Below are 20,631 nucleotides of genomic sequence, written 5' to 3' on the forward strand. Positions count from 1 at the left end.
TGTCATAAAAGATAGAAAAAGTTAGAACACAAAAGAGAGTTGTGTTAGTATCCAGAAATCATTGTTGCTAAACATCGTTGGTAGTGAACGAGCCAAAACCATCACTGTTGTAATTCTTTATCAAGATCTAAAAGAACCCTTGTGACCCAAGCGAAACTGGACGCAAGTACCACACCGGTACTGAGCCCGTATAAAAACTGTTATGCCTTGTGTTGCCTTCAAATTCATTGCATGCATCTCTATCTTATCTATGTACTGTACGAAAACTAGTCGACGTCAACTAAGTTTTAATAGTCCACAATTCCCCCCCTTGTAGTCGGTAGTCCCCGTTATGGCATATGATGAGAAGAGAAAACTTGAGAGATTTGGGAGGCTTCGACCTCCATCATTTAGCGATGCTGAGTCAGAGGATGCTCAGGGTTTTCTGGATAAGTGCCAGTGGATGCTTCGGACAGCGGGTATTCTGGAGACTAGTTGGGTCTCGTTCACTACTTTTTAGTTTTCTAGGGCTGCCTTCAGATGGTGGGAGGCTCATGAGAGACACAGGTTGGTCGATGCAGCACCACTTATATGGCAGGAGTTCTCCGTTCTCTTCTTGGAGTCTTGCAGAGAGGAGTTATGCAGACAGTTTGAGCAGTTACGTTAGGAGAGCATGTCTGTGACACAGTACGAGTCTACGAGATGAGGTTTTTTGAGTTGGCTCGTCATGCAGTTTGGTTAGTTCCCACTAATAGGGAGAGGATTAGGAGGTTCATTGATGGCCTCACATATCAACTGCGGTTACTTATGACTCAGGAGAAAGTATCTGGAGCTACTTTTGATGAGGTAGTTGACATCGCTCGGCAGATAGGGACGGTCCATATTTAGGAGCGAGGAGAGAGGGAGGCCAAGAGGCCTCGTGGATCGAGTGGTTTCAGCGGTGTTCCTTCAGGGGGGTCAGTTCTACCCCAGCAGGGGTCGTCCTTACAGACATGCTCAGACGGGTCGCCCAGTTCACTGCGGTGCATCATCCAGCCATGATTCGTACAGCTCTCATCAGGGTCAGTCATCTCTCAATGCCCTTCCAGTCAGAGTTTGTCCCGTGCTCCTTCAGTGCACCGGGTGCTTTTAGCGGTTATTCTGGTTCTCGAGGCCCGATTCAGTCCTCACCACCACCAGCATCGGGGAGTTGCTTCGAGTGCGGGGAGTTTGGGAATATGTGGAAGCAGTGTCCTCGTTGCCCGGGAGGTCCAGTTCATCAGAGGAATCAGACTACGACTTCAGCACCAGTTACTTCGCCACCCGCCCAGCCAGCTCGAGATGGGGATCAGTCAGTTAGGGGTCGCCCAAGAGGGGGAGGCCGTTCAAGTGGCAATCGGGCCCGATTCTATGCTTTTCCTGCCAGGCCAGATGTCGTTGCTTCAAATGCAGTGATCACAGGTATTGTCTCAGTGTGCCACAGGGAAGCCTCTATATTATTTGACCTTGGTTCCACTTATTCATATGTATCATCGTACTTTACACATTATCTGGATATGCCCCGTGAGTCCTCAGTTTTACATGTTTGTGTATCTACGCCAGTGGGCGATACTATTATTGTGGATCGTGTATATCAGTCGTGTGTAACTATTGGGAGACTGGAGACTAGAGTTGATCTCTTATTGCTTAGTATGGTTGATTTCGATGTAATCTTGGGTATGTATTGGTTGTCTCCATGTCATGCTATTCTGGACTGTTATGCAAAAACTGTGACGTTGGCGATGCCGGGATTATCGAAGGTCGAATGGAGAGGTTCTCTAAATTATGTTCCCAGCAGGGTAATCTCTTATTTGAAGGCCCAACGTATGGTTAGGAAGGGGTGTTTGTCCTATTTGGCCTTTGTGAGAGATGTTGATGTAGACACTCCTACTATTGATTTTGTACCGATAGTGCAAGACTTTTCGGATGTATTTTCTGCATACCTGCCGGGTATGCCACCCGACAGGGATATTGATTTCGGTATTGACTTGGTGCTAGGCACTCAGCCCATTCCTATTCCTTCGTATTGTATGGCTCTAGCTGAATTGAAAGAATTAAAAGAATTGAAAGAGCAACTTCATGAACTCCTTGATAAGGGGTTCATCGGGCCTAGTGTGTCGCTTTGGGGTGCACCGGTTCTGTTTGTGAAGAAGAAAGATGGTACTATGCAGATGTGCATTAACTACAGGCAGTTAAACAAAGTTACAATCGAGAACAAGTATCCTTTGCCACGTATTGATGATTTATTTGATCAGCTTCAGGGAGCGAGGGTATTCTCCAAAATTGATTTGAGATCCGGGTATCACCAGTTGAAAATTCGAGATTCGGATATTCTAAAGACAACATTCAGGACCCGTTATGGTCACTATGAATTTCTCGTGATGTCTTTTGGGCTAACCAATGCCCCAACAACATTTATGTACTTGATGAATAGTGTATTCCAACCGTATCTTGATTTATTTATCGTAGTATTTATTGATGATATCCTGGTGTACTCACGTAGCTAGGAGGAACATGCACAACATTTGAGTATTGTACTACAGAGACTGAGAGATGAGAGATTGTATGCCAAATTCTCTAAGTGTGAGTTCTGGCTTAGTTCGGTGGCATTTTTGGGACACATAGTGTCAGGTGAGGGAATTAAGGTGGATCCGAAGAAGATAGAGGCAGTTCAGAGTTGGCACAAGCCATCTTCAGCTACTGAGATTCAGAGTTTTCTTAGTTTGGTTGGTTATTATCGTCGCTTCGTGAAGGGTGTTTTGTCTATTGCATCGCCTTTGACTAAATTGACCCAGAAAGGTTCCCTATTCGGGTGATCGGATGAGTATGAAGAGAGCTTTCAGAAGCTCAAGACTGCCTTGACCACAACTCCAGATCTAGTTTTGCCTTCAGCTTCAGGCTCTTATACAGTGTATTGTGATGCTTCTCAGATTGGTATTGGGTGTGTCTTAATGTAGGAGGGTAGAGTGATTGCTTATGCTTCGCGCCAGTTGAGGCCATATGAAAAGAACTACCTTGTCCAAGATTTAGAATTGGCAGCCATTGTTCATACATTGAAGATTTGGAGGCACTATCTTTACGGTGTGTCTTGTGAGGTATTTACAGATCATCGGAGTCTTTAACACTTATTCAAACAGAAGGATCTAAATTTGAGGCAGCGAAGATGGTTGGAGCTGCTAAAGGACTATGATATTACTATTCTATATCATCCCGGGAAGGCTAATGTGGTGGCCGATGCCTTGAGTAGAAAAGCGGTCAGTATGGGTAGTCTTACATTCATTCCTATTGGTGAAAGGCCTCTTGCAGTTGATGTTCAGACCTTGGCCAATCAGTTTGTGAGATTAGATATTTCGGAGCCTAGTCGGATTCTAGCTTGTGTGGTTTCTCGGTCTTCCTTATATGACCGCATCAGAGAATGCCAGTATGATGATCCCTATTTGCTTGTCCTGAAGGACACAGTGCAGCACGGTGATGCCAAAGATGTTACTATTGGAGATGATGGGGTATTAAGGATGCAAGGTCGTATTTGTGTGCCAGATGTAGATGGGCTGCGTGAATTGATTCTTGAAGAAGCCCACAGTTCGCGGTATTCCATTCATCCGGGTGCTGCTAAGATGTACCAGGACTTAAGGCAGCAGTATTGGTGGAGAAGAATGAAGAAATATATAGTTGGGTTTGTAGCTCGGTGTTTAAATTGTGAGTAGATGAAATACGAGCATCAGATACTGGGCAGATTACTTCAGAGACTTAAAATTTCGGAGTGAAAGTGGGAGTGTATTACTATGGACTTCGTAGTTGGACTCCTACAGACTTTAAAGAAGTTTGATGTTGTTTGGGTGATTGTAGATCGGTTGACCAAGTTCGCATATTTTATTCCAGTCGGTACTACTTATTCTTCGGAGCGGTGGGCTGAGATTTATATCCGCGAGATTGTTCGCTTACACGGTGTGCCAGTGTCCATCATTTCAGATCGGGGCACGCATTTTACATCATAGTTTTGGAGAGCAGTACAGCGAGGTTTGGGTACACAAGTTCAGTTGAGTACAACATTTCACCCTCAGACGGACAGACAGTCCGAGCACACTATTCAGATATTGGAAGATATGCTACGCGCTTGTGTTATAGATTTTGGAGGTTCTTGGGATCAATTTATGCCACTGGCAGAGTTTGCTTACAATAACAGCTACCAATAGAGCATTCAGATGGCTCAATATGAGGCTTTATATGAGAGACGGTGTCGATCTCTGGTGGGTTGGTTTGAGCCGGGTAAGGCTAGGCGGTTCAGGATGCTTTGGAGAAAGTTGAATTGATTTAGGAGCGGTTTCGCACGGCAAAGTGTAGACAGAAGAGTTATGCCGACAGGAAGGTCCGTGATGTTGCTTACATGGTTGGGGAGAAGGTTTTGCTCAAGGTTTCACCCACGAAGGGTGTGTTGAGGTTCGGGACGAAGGGCAAGTTGAGCCCTCGGTATATTGGGCCTTTTGAAATACTTAAGAAGATGGAGGTAGCTTATGAAGTTGCATTGCCGCCTAGTCTATCGGGTGTTCATCCAGTGTTTTATGTATTTATGCTCCGAAAGTATGTCGGGGATCCGTTTCATATTTTGGATTTCAGCATACTGCAGTTGGATGGTAATTTGACTTATGATGTGGAGCTGGTGGCCATTTTAGACCGTTAGGTTCGAAAGTTGAGATCAAAGAATATAACTTCAGTGAAAGTGCAGTGGAGAGGCCAGTCAGTCGGAGAAGCTACCTGGGATATTGAGAGGGAGATGCGGAGCAAATATCCACACCTATTTGAGGCTCCAGGTATGATTCTAAACCCATTCGAGAACGAACGTTTGTTTAAGAGTGGAAGAATGTAACGACCCGGTCGGTCGTTTTGAGTATTACAACCATGTTCCTCAATTTACTGCTCAATTTATGCTTTACAATTGTTATATGACTTGCCGGGGGCAATTGGTTCGGGCCAGATGAGGTTTTGAAATAAATTGAGATACTTAGTCTCCAAGATGAAAACCTTATGGTAAAAAGGTTGACTGGATATTGATTTATGTGTAAATGACCCCGAAATAGAATTTTGGTGATTCCAATAGCTCTGTATGGTAATTTTAGACTTAGGAGTGTGTACGAAAAATTATTTGGAAACCCGTATCTAAATTAGGCTTGAACTGGCGAAAATAAAAATTTAAGTTTGGAAATTTGATCCGGGAGTTGACTTTTTGATATCGGGGTCGGAATCCGATTCTAAAAATTAGAATAGGTCCATTATGTCATTTATGACTTGTGTGCAAAATTTGAGGTCAATCGTACTTGATTAGATAGGTTTCGGCATCGAATAAAGAAGTTGAAAACTCTTAGTTTCATTGAGCTTGAATTGGGTATGATTCTTGATTTTAGCATTGTTTGATGTGATTTGAGATTTCGACTAAGTTCGTATAATATTTTAGGACTTGTTTGTGTATTTGGTTGAGGTTTCGGAGGCCTCAGGTGATTTTCAAATGGTTAACGGATCAAATTTTATACTTTGAACTCTGCTAAAATTTTTCTGATGCACTGTCTGGTTTTCTTCTACGCGATCGCGTGAGAGGGCTCGCGATCTCCTAGGTTTAGCTGGGGAGAGGGGAATTTTGTTCTACACGATCGCGAGAATGGGGCTGTGATCGCGTAGCTTTGGATGCTAGTGCATCGCGAACGTATGAGGCGTGTCGCTTTCGCGAAGAGGAAATGGGGTACGAGCTGAGGCACGCGTTTTGTTCTTCGCGATCGCGTGAAGGTGTTCGCGATCACGTAGGCTTGCGGAGATTGTGCTTTGCGATCGCGTAGGGTTATTTTTGGGCAGTGAAAAATTTGTGATTCATGATCGCAGGACTGGGTCCGCCGATCGCATAGAAGAAATGTGTGGGCGGAGAGTTTAGGTTCCCATTTTTCATTTTTGACGAATTGGAGCTCGGAAAGAGGCGATTTTCGGGAGATTTTCAAGAAAAATAATGGGGTAAGTGTTATTAACTCAATATTGGTCAAATTACCCGAATCCATGATTGTTTTTAATATTTAATTGGTGATTTAAGTTGGAAAAATTGTGAAAACACTCTTAATTTAATTTGAAGATTTGAGGGTCGAGATGATGTCGGAATTTGGTAAAATTTATACGGTTGGACTCGTGGTCGAATGAACGTTCATATTTTGTAACTTTTGCCGGGTTCCGAAATGTGGGCCCCACAGGCGATTTTTGAGTGCAATTTCAGATTTTGTTGGAAGGTAGGCATGTACTCAGTGACACCGGGTTTTAAGAGTGTATTTATATTAGTATGTGTGGGGTTTTCTATTAACTTTAGATATTATGTTTTAAATCTTAAAGGAAATTGTGGTCTATTGAGGTTGTCGGCTTGCCTAGTATTGAGATATGCGCCATCACGACATGCGTGATTTTGGATCGTGACACTTATTTGGTTCAAGAATTTATTTTTTGTTGTCAAAAAAGAAATATTATTTCTCAATCCGCTGCCGAAGCAGAATACGTCTTAGTAACTAAGGCTACTTCTTAAGCTATTTGGCTTAGAAGTATTCTTGAAGATATTGGTGAAAAATAAAAAGGAGAGACTGTTTTGTTTTGCGATAACAAATTAGCCATTGCTATTGCCAAGAACCCGGTCAATCATGAAATATCTAAACATATTTCTGTCAAGTATCATTTTATCGGAGAAGCACAAGAGAAATGTGAAATTCGGCTTCATCATTGCAAGACTAAAGAACAACTTGCTAACATCTTTACCGAAGCACTTTCTAGAGAAAAGTTTTGCTACCTTCCTGAACGTATTGTAGTTGCCAAACAAATGAACTAATGGGGAGTGTTGAAAGTTATGCATTTCTTGGATATTGTGCTTGACTTTGTATTTTCTAAGTGTCACATTTAGTTCTTCAATATTATCTATTAGTTTTTCAAGAAGTTTTGTAGGAATTTGTGATGTATGTATCTTGTTAGTTGTACAAGAGTCTTGAATTATTTTTTGAATGTTATAAATAGAGAGATTTTTAGTGGTTGTAATCATATTAAGTGACTTTAAGTAGCCAAATACAACTTGAGCATTCTGTATAAGAAAAAAACTATTCTAATCCTATTCTTTCTTTCACAGTGGCCACATACTTTAATTTGCTATTAGAGCAAGAGGTCATGACTTTGAGTCTCGCCATCATTTATTATTCAATAAAAGAACTTTCACATGCTTGACTCATAAAAAAGAATTGAAAAAAAAAAGAATTAAGCATGCATGTGAAATGGCGTACGGCAGATATAATTAAATAAATAAAAATATATATTTAAACTTTTGAATGAAATGATCAAATACTTCAACAAAGTGTATCTCCTAGATAGAGTTTGAACCCTCAAGGAGTTATCTCCTTTGTGTGTAACTGAGAATTGTATTTAGTGGAGGAAATCCTCCTAAATGAAATTATGCTCTTATCAAGTCTTTGCTCAAAAACAACAATGTATTCACATCCTCCTAAACAACAATGTATTCACACTAGTAAAACAAATCTTATCTTTCCAAAACAAAAGACAAAATATATTTCAGTCTCTTGGATTAAGAATTTTAGCATAATGAGAAAATGGTGGGCAGTTCTACATCGCTGAGTGAAGAAAGCTCTTTGCTAAAAGGAACTTCAAAGGTAAGAAAGATTAAGGGTTAAATTATTATGGCGACTGATAAACTTGGTGTGTACGAACAGAAGCAAATTTAAATGCATTGCATTTCCGTACACATGATGCAAAAGTTACCTGAAGGCTGGTAATTAAGATAAAAACTTGATATTTTATGACAAAATGTACCAGTTATATCTACCAATAAGACTAAACGAAATACAAAGTTGTCAAGTATAAGAGGAGTACTATATTGTGAAATACTGATAGTACAAGGAATTTTTAGACTATCAATAAATGGTAACTTATCTTATTATTCAGATTACTATCCGGTTAGTTAGATCAATAGTCTTAGTAATGATCATCCCAATGGGGCATCTAGATTATGTAATGCTTCTACTTAGTAATGAATAAAAATTACCTTTTAACCAAAAACAAGAATACTAATCCGACTTTTATGAGTGGTTATATATATGTTACTATTTAGGTGACCTGTAAGTAAGTTTATAGAAGCTAAACTCCAGCCTCTTTTTTCCATCAATAGAAGACATCAGTGCTTTGTTGGAGAAAGGAAAGATATAGCAGAAGTTGATTTCCACTGGGGTTTAGCACTAAGTTGTGATATAAACAGGCAAAAAGTGGGTGGGTATTGGAAATAACGATTGGGTAGCAAGTACAATTTCCCTTCAGGTATAATCATATTATATTCCAATAACAAAGGCACAAATAGCATCTTGTCACATACTTCAAAATTGGCTTTCTTGTTTGAAGAGTAGTATGCTTCATATTTTACAGAAAATCGTCTAGAATTTGTACAAGATACAGCTTAATCAAGAAGTAGTGTACAGATTATTCAATATATTAATAATTCATGTACCACGATCATAGGTCCTTGAGGACCAAAGAAGAAAGAGGAAATTGAAAGAGATATAGTACGAGGGCAGCACCCTCCCGCTGTGGGCGGGTCCGATTAGGGCCGGCCACAAGGGTTACGCAGTATTACACCGTATTTATACAAGAATATACAAGAGTACAAGTGTATATTGTACGCAGTCTTATCCGTTTTTCTGCTAGAAACTATTTTCACGAAAAAGATATAGTTTGAGAATGAAAGAAATCCACAAAAGAAACTGGAAGAAAAGGTTATTGGACTCAAAAGAAAATATAATAGTATTATAAGAATTACAAGAAGGGTCCCTTTTGCGCAGTGAGGTTGTGATCATTGTACTTGGTACTTGTTGCATTAAATTGTAAAGGCCAGTTAGTTAATTCGTAAGGCTCCTAATTCAAAGATGCTGTATATACAGTATACTTATGATTTAAAAACAAAAAGTTGAATAAGATTCTTCTTTAAGTATTTTGTAGCAAAGAGGTGAATAGAATAGATGTACCTGGAACTTGAGAACTCATAAAGCTTTCCTTTTTGAGAAAAAACCATAAGACTAACTTCTGCATCACACAAAACTGAGAGCTCAAATGCCTTCTTAAGAAGCCCACTTCTCCTTTTAGAGAAAGTCACTTGCCTGCTTGTTGCATTTTCAATCCTTTTTATTTGAGTTTTTCCCCTCACCATTCTTGAGAAATCAACAACTTAAGATCGAGATTTGAGACAAGGAAATTTAATCGTGGGTATGAATAATCTGTTCAATTAAGGGTCAACTTTCAAGTCAAAACTCCCGGCTAAAACAAAATAAATCCAAAAATTCTTGAAATCTTAGCAATTCATGGGAAGTTTCCAAAAATAGAAAGGTTCTAAATCAAGAAGTCGATAAAATTGATGGACACAAAACCCTTTTTTTGGGGTTTCTCAGATCTGATAGATGAACAAGAAAGGAAGAAATTTGGTAGGTCAAGACTAAAGAGTAAAGACTTAATGCTCAAGAGTTGAATCAGAAACCCTAGCTAGCTATAACACAATTTGCCGACCAGGCAAAGGAAATGAAAAGCATTGATTTCTTAAGACTTTTGTGCTACTGTATTATCTTTCCCTTTTGAGTTCCAGCCAGTGGATCTATATATAGTAAAAAGACATAAAATGATTAAGGAAAGAACCCCTCTTATGTCTTTTCTACTTTTGGTAAACTTACTAGAGAGAGGTACTAAAAACACTTCCAAAGAAAGAGATAAGAATAAAATAAGCATATGGTTGGCAACAAGAGAGAATCATGACTATTTAATTCGTCGAGACGCTCTCGGGGACCACTAAAGGCACACAAAATATTTTTATTCCAGATTCCTATTTTTTTATTTAACTATATATTTCATATTCGAAATACATTGACTAGACTAATTAAAATTCGTATTTGCATAGGGTTCATTTAGAAAAAAGAGCTCTCTATCAGAAATTTATCTAGTTTTAAAGCCGAATCTAATACATTTAGTTAAGGGTGAAAGATCTCACTTACCCCACCTCATCTCTCGATTAATTCCTGATTCCGACTAATATCGATAAGCTAAAGGAAATTTTGAATTTCATTTTCTTTTTTTGTTTACTCTTTCTTCATATAGTATGTCCTTTCTCTGCCGGGAAAATCTTTAAAAGAAATCAAGATTTTGAATTTTCGATTTGACGATTGAAGTTATATACTATACTCCTACTTTTTTTTATTTTGTAGTAGTCATGTATATTAATTACAGCCAAATCTTTCTATAACAGACTCGTTTGTTCCGAATATTTTTGAATGTTATAGCGAAATATTGTTATAGAGAATATATATTATAACATAACATGAAATTTGGTTCCGCAAAAACTTGATTTTTATAGTGAAGTTTATTATATAGGGATGTTATTATAGAGAAAGGTTTAACTGTAGTTGATATTCGTTTATTCTGTATGACAAACTAGTATAATTCTCCCAATAAATTAAGGGATCGTTTGATTGCCGGTTAGAGTTATGCAGGTATTAGTTATACATGTATTAGTTATACAGGTATTAGTTATGTATGTATTAGTTATGCATGAATAAGTAATACAGGGATTAGTTATGCATGTATTAGTTATACAGGGATAAGTTATGCAAAATTGAGTTATATTGGGATTAGTTATGCGAGAATTAGTTATGCGGTAGTTATATAAGGATTAGTAATATAAATGTAGTGTGAGTGTTATTTATTATTAACTTACTTAATTTTATTAAAATTGTTAGTATAGTTTAAATATATATTTTTAAACAAAAAAAATACAAGTTCGAATAAATGGTATTCTTGTCATTTTGTGTTTTATACAAGTATTACTAATACATGTATAAGTTATTCCACCTTCTACCCTGCATAAATAATACATAAATTTTCTCATAACTTATACATGTATTAGTTATGCGGAAAAGAAAAACATAAATCAAACATTGTATTAGCAATGCTACAGTTTATATGGAAAAGAGAAAAAATAACCAAACATTGTATAACTTATGCTAACTTTTATGTGGAGATTATTTTTTTCCCTTCTTTTAACCAGGGGCGGAGCTACAATAGTGGGTGCGCATTCGGGCGAACTCAGTGACTTTTTCCGAAACCCTGTATTTGTATTGAAATATTTACTAAATCTATATAAATATATACTGCCAAGCCTAGTAACAAAAGGGGTCTTGGTTCAACGGTAAGGGATGTGAGTTCGCTAGGAAAGATGAGGGTTTGATTCCCGTTGGAATCAGTTTCATTTTAAAATTTAGAACTCACACACTTCGAATCTTAGCTCCGCCTCTGCTTTTAACCAAACAATGTATAAAGTTATCCTAATTTTAATACATGGATAACTCCTCTCTAACCGACTACCAAACAACCCGTAAGTGTCATAAGTTATTATGCTGCTCTTTTTAAAATTGCACATGATAATTAGTTTGTGATATTTGCGTCATTCTTCATTAATTGATATTCTCGTCCTTCTTTCTTAATTTTCAAAACTCTAAATTTTATGTTTCAACCCCTGAACAAATGCACATTATCGTTTTGACTTTTGAATAGGCTTAATATATACTTTGCCCCCTTGACTTGTTTCGAAATCCCTTTGACACACCCCTATTTTACGGTAAATACTTTACACTCTTAACCATTTCCTTTACCTGAAAAACCACCAGGGAGCACTCATGACCAAAAGAGAGAAAGAAAAAGAAAGAAAGATGGTTAGAGAATAAATATTTAAAGAAAAATGTAAAATAAAATAAGTAGAGTAAGAAGATAATTTCAATCTAGAGCATCTAATAAGCTCTAAATTGGTACTTGCTTTTATTATTTTTGCAAGGTCTTACTTTGTACGACGTCAGGGATAAGTTTGATTTTATTAATTAAATTAGCTGCTAGACACACTATGCCTAGTTGTATAGTATTAGTTTTAAAAAAATTCAATGAAAGAAAGCTATAAAAAAAATTACGTATCTTTTAACATTTATTCATCACACTTTTTGTGTCGCATGGCATCAACCAGATATTTATTTTACTTCCGACAAGTTCAAGGAAGAATAAGACCCCAAAATTTTAACTTTTACATTTAACTTCATGGCATAAAAATTCTTTACGTAAATAACATTTTTTGAAAAAGAGGGTCTAGTTTAATATTTTTTCTGTTTTAATTTAAATAACACACTTTCTTTGTTAGTTATATAAATATCATGGCTTATATCATTTAAATTGGAAGGGACCACTACTTAATATCTATTCTCCCTTTAAAATATTAGGCGTAAATTGTGATGGAAACTACAACAAAAATTAGAAAGGACGTCAATTATAGGTTAGCACACTTGATTGGACAAGCCCTTGCCCTTTCCTTTCCTGGGTGCGGCAGAGTTTAAAATAGATTGTCCGTACGATTCTTTTAGCTCGTTTCCGTACAAGATTGGCAATTCTCCAGCCAATAATAATTTGCCAGGTCACAGCGATCACGTTCGCTTCACGTGGATCACTCTGTGGCGCGTTTTACCCAACGCCATTAACTCTTTTTGGCTCTTTTCGTAGTTCCCTTTTCAGAACTTACCACATAATATTTCGAACATCTACTCTAATATTACTGCTTTTGGAAAAGACATCTTATTTTACCCAGGCCAAATATACTGCAATGTGCTGGTTTTTTCACCTGCCAAGTTCAGTAGACCAATCGGAGGATCCAGCCTACTATCTTTAATATTCCCTCTATCACAATTATATGTCGCACGTTTCTATTTAATTTATCTAAAAAAGAATATCATAATTTCTTTTTTAAAAATAAACTTTAATAAAAATAATTAACAACCACATAAAGATCTATAGTTTGTTTAAGATCATAAAAAAAAATTTAAAAAATTCTTAAACAACATATCAAATCAAATAACGTCACATAACTTGGGACGAAGCGAGTAAGTACTAATTGTGTATAAAATAAGTGAAAGAATATTGTAATTGACCAAGATCGAGCCAATTTGGCCAAATTTTTAAAAACCAATAATTTTGAGAATTGTTTTATTATAATAGCTTTTCATATATGTACTTGTGGAGAAAAATTGTTTATGTTGGACGAATTCATTAAAAAGGTGTCTTTTTAGTATTTGATAAAAAAAATGTGTTTATCATTCCTAATCTTTTGATCACCAATTTAATAAAAGAACAGTATTAAAGTTCACTTTACAATTATATTATTTGACTAGAGAAATAAATTTAATTTTTTTTTATGAATGGGAATAATTAACTTTTTATTTTTATTTATTAAAAATAAAACATAAAATAAAAAAATAAGTGAAGGTTTTAAATTAATATAAATATAGTTAAATCCAAAAAGAGAAGAGAATTTGTATTTGTATTTGAGAGATACTACAAAGGTTAGATTAATGAGAGCAAGTTTGATAAATATAAAAAATTTATAAGTATTTTTATCTTTAAAATTTTAATTTTTTGCATATTACTTCTTCTGCTACTCCAAAGTACTTTTTGTTTTTTTCGAATAATTAATCACCCAAGAAAAGCTTTTGGCTTCGTAGAAATTTGACCGAACAGGTTAACTCAGGCCAAGGTTTTTACGATAAAAAGATTAAGCCAAGGCAACCATAATTTAGATTGGAGAACAAGTTCCGTGTGAGTATGTAGATATCTGATAATAGAACTAGCGGCGAATTTATAATTTAAATATAATAAATTTCACTTATAAGATTCTTATCATTGAACTCACTATACTCTAAAAAATATGGGTTCGGACTTCATATCAACACTTGCAATAAAAAAAATCCATAAAAAAACACTCAATTTAATAGTTCAGTTTAGGAAACCATGAGGCTACCACGTCTAGGCTGTCAAATGAACAAGTTGTGCTAATTTTGAACGGGTCAAAATGGATTGAGTCAATTATTTGCAATAAATTTTTTGTGATACAAAAAATAAACTGCAATCATAATATGACTATGAAGAAATATAATATTATTAATAAACAATGCGGGTGCAATTCTGTTTGTTTCCGTAATTCTTCCCTTTAATTTATTATTCATAATTCGAGGGCTTTAGCGGCGTATTTTTCGAACGTAGAATGATATGCATCTCATTGATGTATTTGATGATCAAGAAGCATGTTGCAACACTCGGTTTGGATCTTGAATATTGCTAGAAATTTGAGTAAGATATATTTGACACGTCTTTGATCTCTTAATGAATATTCCATTAGTTTTATAGAATTTTGGAGATCGTATATTTGATCTCTTTGTGCATATTCTGAGAGTTTATGGAACTGCCGAGATCGTCTTTGAAGGACATATATAGCCTTTTTTATAGGCATGAATTAGGGTTTGGGTGGAGTAACCACCAAGTAACCCTAATAGACTCCTAATATTTCAAGAGTCGTCTTAAATTTAGGATTTATCTTGATCTGCTAAAATTTTATTGTCTACATCAATAAATGGCCAAATATTACTTGGGCTGAAATGGGTTGTGTCAAAATGGACTAAAATTTGGGTATAGCCCGACCCTCCCAACTCTTACCAAACTTTAATTGATATGTATTGTTTTCTTACGAATTAATATTTAATTATCAAATAAGACTTTTTTTCTTTTGCTACGGTCATATATAATATATCAAACAAAAAAGAATTATTTCAAAGATATTTTAGTACTGTTAGTCATTGATCAATTTGGCTAAAAATTAGTCCAACTTTAGGTGGGCTGAGGTGGGCTAGGCCAAGATGGATTGAGTTTAATAAATAAGCTTGTCATTGACTGACCCAACCTTGAGCGGGTTAGGCAGGTTATGGGTTTGGGCGGCAACCAACCTTACATTGAGCGGATTAAGGATTTGGGCTCAAATTGCGTGAAAATGACACAAGATAGCCACTTTTAAGCATGATGTTTAAAATATATATAAAAATTATAATGTATTTATACATTAGCAAATTTCGCCCAAACTTTAGGACATGGCATTGTCACGATCCCAAATTCCCTCCGTAAGATGTCGTGATAGCACCTAGTCTCTAAGACTAGGTAAGCCTATCAAAGCGGAATAACATAATAGAAATCTGAAATAAATGAAACTGCAATTCAAATAATTACAACTCCCAAAATTCGGTAGAGATAAGTCACAAGTTTCTAAGAATTTATTCTAAGTGTCTCTATACATCAGAGTCTAAAGAGAATAAGGAAAAATAATATAATAAGGATAGAAGGGGACTCCGAGGTCTGCGGACGCAGCATATATACCTTGAAGTTTCCGCGTACGGCTAGTTCACTTATGCTTGGCCTGATAGGAAGTGCCTGGATCTGCACAAAAAGATGCGCAGAAGCATAGTATGAGTACACCACAGCGGTACCTAGTAAATGCCAAGCCTAACCTCGGTAGAGTAGTGACGAGGTCATGTCATGTTCCTACTGGAAATAATAAAAGACAGGGTGAAAAGTTTAACAATATACTAATAATAATGACAATGGAAATGAACCATGTAAGGGGGGAGGGAGGGGAGGGGAGGGTAAGTCACAATTTAACTACACAGAATAAGGGCAAATAATACCTCGCGGAATGAAAACAGAAATTTATAACCTTAAGGAAACATAGAAAAATAACCAAGGCAAATGCAGCCATAAAGAAATATCAACAAGGGCACTCCCGAAGTACCGCCTTGTAGTCCCAAATCATAAGTAAATTCACAATATCTCATTTTCTTATATCACCACGGGAGGCTTCTCATTTAATTTTAAAGAAAATATTTTTTCTGAAATATCATCCCGCATTTTTAGCCATCCTTATCACATCGCATAACTTCTAGTAGTTCTCCTACTAGCCATGCGTATCAAGCCACCCTTATCTCACCGCATGCGTTTCAACACCTAGACCTTATACCACCGCGTGTGTATCAATATCACAATATATCAAAATTTGCACCTCAAGTGCTCAAATATTTCAACTTTCCAAAATAAATCAACAACAACATTATTTTCCACAATAAGGAGCTCGCGTCTCAATCACAATGAATACAAAATCTCACAAAATATTCAGAAGTGAATAACTCCACAAAAATAATATTTTACAAATTTAATACCTTGCCTCAATACCAAATTTTTAATATCAAATACTTCATATTAATAATAATTCAATTAAGAAATTCAACCTTCAAATCATGAGCACAGAATAAAAGAAACAAATTTTCAACTAAACAAGTAAAACAATTAGCAGGAAAAGGTAAGACAATTTAAAATGTAAAAATAGACCAATGATAATGAATATAACCGGATAAAATAATTTAATTAATATATAACAGAGATCTACACAATTTAAAACTAGAGTTTTTTACATTTAGCCCGTATACACACTCGTCACCTCGCGTACACGACTTCAACACATCATAATTTTTATGGCATTACAAAACCTAAGGGAAATTTCCCCCACACAAGATTAGACAAGTTACTTACCTTAACTTACGTAATTCTTTACTCTGCTATGCCTTTGCCTCGTGAATTGGTCTCCGAAAGTCTCGTATCTAGTCACAATTAATTAATCTAATCAATACAAATTATTGGAATTAATTCCATATGAAATAACTAATTTTTCAACAAAATCAAAAAATTTTACTTAAAAATCGCCAATGGGGCCCACGTCTCGGAACCCGACAAAAGTTATAAAATATGAACATCCATTCAACCACAAGTCCAAGCTACCAAAATTAGTAAATTGCAATAACAATTCAGCGCTCAAATCTTCAAATCTTATTTTCGAATCCCTAAGCCCAAATCCTCTAATTTCACCTCAAAAATACGTAAATCTAGTCGAAATACTCAATGATACTTCAATATTTATTGACTAACAATGATCATAGTGACTTACCTCAAGTTTTCCCGTGAATTCTCTCTAAAACTCGCCCCAAAATCGTGTTGGAAATGTCCAAAAATGACAAAAACTCGGAACTCTCTGTTTTTGTACACTGCCTAGAGGTTCTGCTTCTGCGGATTTTTTAAACGCATCTGCGGTTCCGCTTTTGCGGTAAAGCTCCCGCTTCTGTGACTGCCTTCGCATCTGTGGACAAGGAGTCCGCTTCTACGGACTTGCTTCTGCGATGAAGCGTCCGCTTCTGCGGTCCCAAGCACATCTGCGATCCCTCGTCCGCATTTGCAGTCGCGCAGATGCGGAATTTTTCTCCGCACCTGTGGCAACTATTCCACTCTCCCTTTTCTGCTTCTGCGCCCCCACGCTCGCTTTTGCGAGCCAAATTCCGCATGTGCGATTGCATCAGAAGACAAAGTGTTTCCAGCTTTCTTCTAAGTCCAAAATACACCAACAAGTCCTAAAATATCATACGGACTTAGTCGAAGCCTCAAATCACATCAAACAACGCTAAAAATACGAATCATACCTCAATTCAAGCCTAATGAAATTAAAAAATTCTGACTTCTATATTTGATGCTGAAACCTATCAAATCAAGTACGATTGACCTCAAATTTCGCACACAAGTCATAAATGACATAACGGACCTATTCAAATTTTTAGAATCGGATTCCGACCCCGATATTAAAAAGTCAACTCCCCGGTCAAACTTCCAAACTTAAATTTCTATTTTAGCTATTTCAAGACTAATTTAACTACGGACTTCCAAATAATTTTTCGGATACACTCCTAAGTCCAAAATCATCATACGGAGCTATTGGAAACATCAAAACTCTATTTCGGGGTCGTTTACGCATAAGTCAATATCCGATCAATCATTTCAATTTAAGCTTTCAACCTTGAGACTATGTGTCTCAATTCATTCTGAAACCTCACTGGACCCGAACTGACTACCCGGGCAAGTCACAATACAGCTATAAAATACAGAATGAGCAGTAAATGGGGAACGAGACTACAACTCTCAAAACGACCAAACGACCTGCCTGGTCGTTACATGCATCCTAGAGTTTAAACCTCAAAGTTCAAACTTCAGAATATCGTGACCTAAAGTTCGAAAATTGTGTCAAGAAATTCGAATTTTATTTCCTGAATTTTAAATTAGTAGTTCAAAAATTTAGGACACTTAGTCATGAATTTCAAATTAGCAGCTCAAAATTCAGGACACTAAGTCCTGAATTTCCAAATTTAGGATACTTAGTCTTTAAGTCTGGATGATTTGGCTAATCTTTAAATATATTAAAAATTATGGATATATTTTAAATAGCGGGCTTAAAGTGGCTATTGCTGCACTTTGCCCTCTAATTGTCGCCACTACGACCAGAGGCGTATTCAGGTTGAGGGGTATGAGTTCACGTGAACTCATACTCCTCTCTGTAAATCATGTATAATAATATTATATTTCTTTAAAATTACTTAAATATATGTGCGTGAACCCATGTTCAAAGACTTCTATGGTGCAATAATTATTGGGTGCACCTTTACCAGTGAAATGACGGTTCAAATCCACTATGAACGGTCTTTTCGGCACAGATCGATATATATGTGAAAATTATTAAAATTTCAAAAAGAATATGATTTTGAACCTATAATTCAAAAGTGTAGTAGGTTCGCAATAACAGATTAAAGTTAAACCCGTCAAATATAAATTCTAGATACACTTTTTCATAAAAGTACATTCATCCTCTTAAAATCCTGGATCCGCCTCTGTCGGGCATGTCTAATACCTTTGATCTTTTTGCAACAAATGATGTTCCATTTGAAAATTTTCTAAAGGCGCAACATTAAAGACAAAAATCAGAAAAGAATCGGACCTAAGTACACAAGTAGCATAGAGTGGCTAAAATAGCATTACCTACGTTGACTTCGTTTTTGTGATATTTTCAAAAAGAGAATTAATGATGTTTGTTTGTAAAATAAGTTTTTCAAAGAGATTTAAGTTCTTTTATATTGTTGTTATATACTGTAACTTAGATCTTTACTCTACGAAATTCTTTTATATTGTTCGTACATAAAACTTAAATCTTTTTTAAATCATCTGAAAAGATATTGATCCACTCAAATGCACAACACCTAAACCAACTGGCAAGGTTGATGATTTTATTGCCAATTAAATAGCTTTATAAAGCTTAATGGGTGCTGCCGAAATGTACAATGAAATATATATGTAAAACACCTTATGCAATTAGCTGTATATGTAAAGTGGAAAGGGACACTTTCTGATATTATTTGAGGTATCTATTTATGATGCCAAGCTGCCTTCCAAGTTGTGTGAACTCGAAAATTAGAAAATAGATGAGACTCAAGTAGTCAAGTTAAAAATGTTGATTTTGTAAAATTAAATTTAAAATTCCTTTTTTCAGCTTTCGCAAAAGCGTTCGTTTGGATATTTTTTGAGTTTTTTTGCAAGATTTAAGCTTAAAAACTTTCAAAATAGTTATACTCTCTCTCTCTGGTCCAAATTATATGTTCACTTTTTCTTTTGGTTTGTTAAAAAAAATGTGTTTCTATATTTGAAAGCTCGTTAAGATGTCTAGAAATATTATGATATGTTTAAAATTATAAATTTTAAAGGTACTTCTAATATATGGCAATTTTTTTTTATTTTTTTTTAAAAATTTTATATCCAGTCAAATACGACTATAGGTGTATAAAATAAAGGGAAAGTATTTATTTTTGCAAAAAAGAAAGAAAGAATTTTTACCCAAATTCAGATTTTGTAAAAATTGAAACCAACGACAACCATAGTTTTGAGTAGTTGGCATAGGGACCTATGTCATATCCGACAGATACAACTCAAACTAGTCTTAGCCCATGAACCAGTGTTCCTCCTTTTAGCAACACAACAAACTAGTCTTACTCATAAAAGTTACTCCTACATACTTCAAAATTCAAATTAAGCACTCGGCATAGAGAAATAAATGGACAAGTTAGCTAATGACGGCAAGAGATTGTAGAAAATTTTTTTTAATGGATCAAACTCATATAAAATTTGTGTCAAATTCTAAATTTAAGATACTATAAAACGAGCTCATTATCTTTGCTCTTGAAACTCTAAGCGTACGCTTCGTGGAGGTTACACTACTTTAACCTTAAGTTAATTGTAAAAACGGTACATATTACTTTGAAAAGATATCTCGAAATTTCATAAATTTATGAAATATTCACAAAAAAATCGAAGATATTAAATATTGTCTTTGATTTATAAAAATTCTTCCTTTTTATGGAAAATAAATATATTTCAAGGAAATTCGCATCATCCTACTTTCGAGAAATATATTGCTTAAGCCCTTGAATCACGACGAAAAATCCAATCAAGGGAACAAATTGTATCTATCGAGATTCATCAATAAAATTATTTTTCTTTTATTTTTGTAATTGCAGTTAATTTTTCATATCTAAAAAATTTGTTACAAACATAGATCCATCTCATAGTAAAAAGAAAATCAACGCATTTTTGTTCTGAATTTTCGGATATGTCGTTGCTTAGACTCCGCTAACTTCTAACCATTATACAAAACTATCGCAATATAGTTTGTCGAGTTGACAAGTTTCTCAATATACAATTTGAAAAGCATGAGTACGAAGCAATATTGATTAGTTGTATTTCCTAATTACGCAATGAGTCATGGAAGTCCCATAGAATCCAATATAACACAGAGTGAGAACATTCTTGAGT

At 35.7% G+C, this 20,631-nt stretch overlaps 1 protein-coding gene across 2 annotated transcripts in view; it reads right to left on the reverse strand.

Moving 5' to 3' along the window:
- The window catches only part of LOC107805511 (MADS-box protein SOC1), a 31,405-nt gene extending 21,777 nt beyond the window's left edge, over window positions 1-9,628 (reverse strand). The window contains exon 1 of one of the 2 annotated variants that reach the window (XM_075231118.1): window positions 9,030-9,628. In XM_075231118.1, coding sequence (XP_075087219.1) covers window positions 9,030-9,211 — 182 coding nt within the window. In that variant the 5' untranslated portion in view covers window positions 9,212-9,628. The remainder of the gene's footprint in view (window positions 1-9,029) is intronic. The other variant, XM_075231117.1, reaches the window with a different exon arrangement.
- Between the last annotated feature and the right edge of the window lie 11,003 nt (window positions 9,629-20,631).

Source organism: Nicotiana tabacum, chromosome 15, assembly GCF_000715075.1.
Source record: "Nicotiana tabacum cultivar K326 chromosome 15, ASM71507v2, whole genome shotgun sequence".
In the NCBI taxonomy this organism is placed as follows: domain Eukaryota; kingdom Viridiplantae; phylum Streptophyta; class Magnoliopsida; order Solanales; family Solanaceae; genus Nicotiana; species Nicotiana tabacum.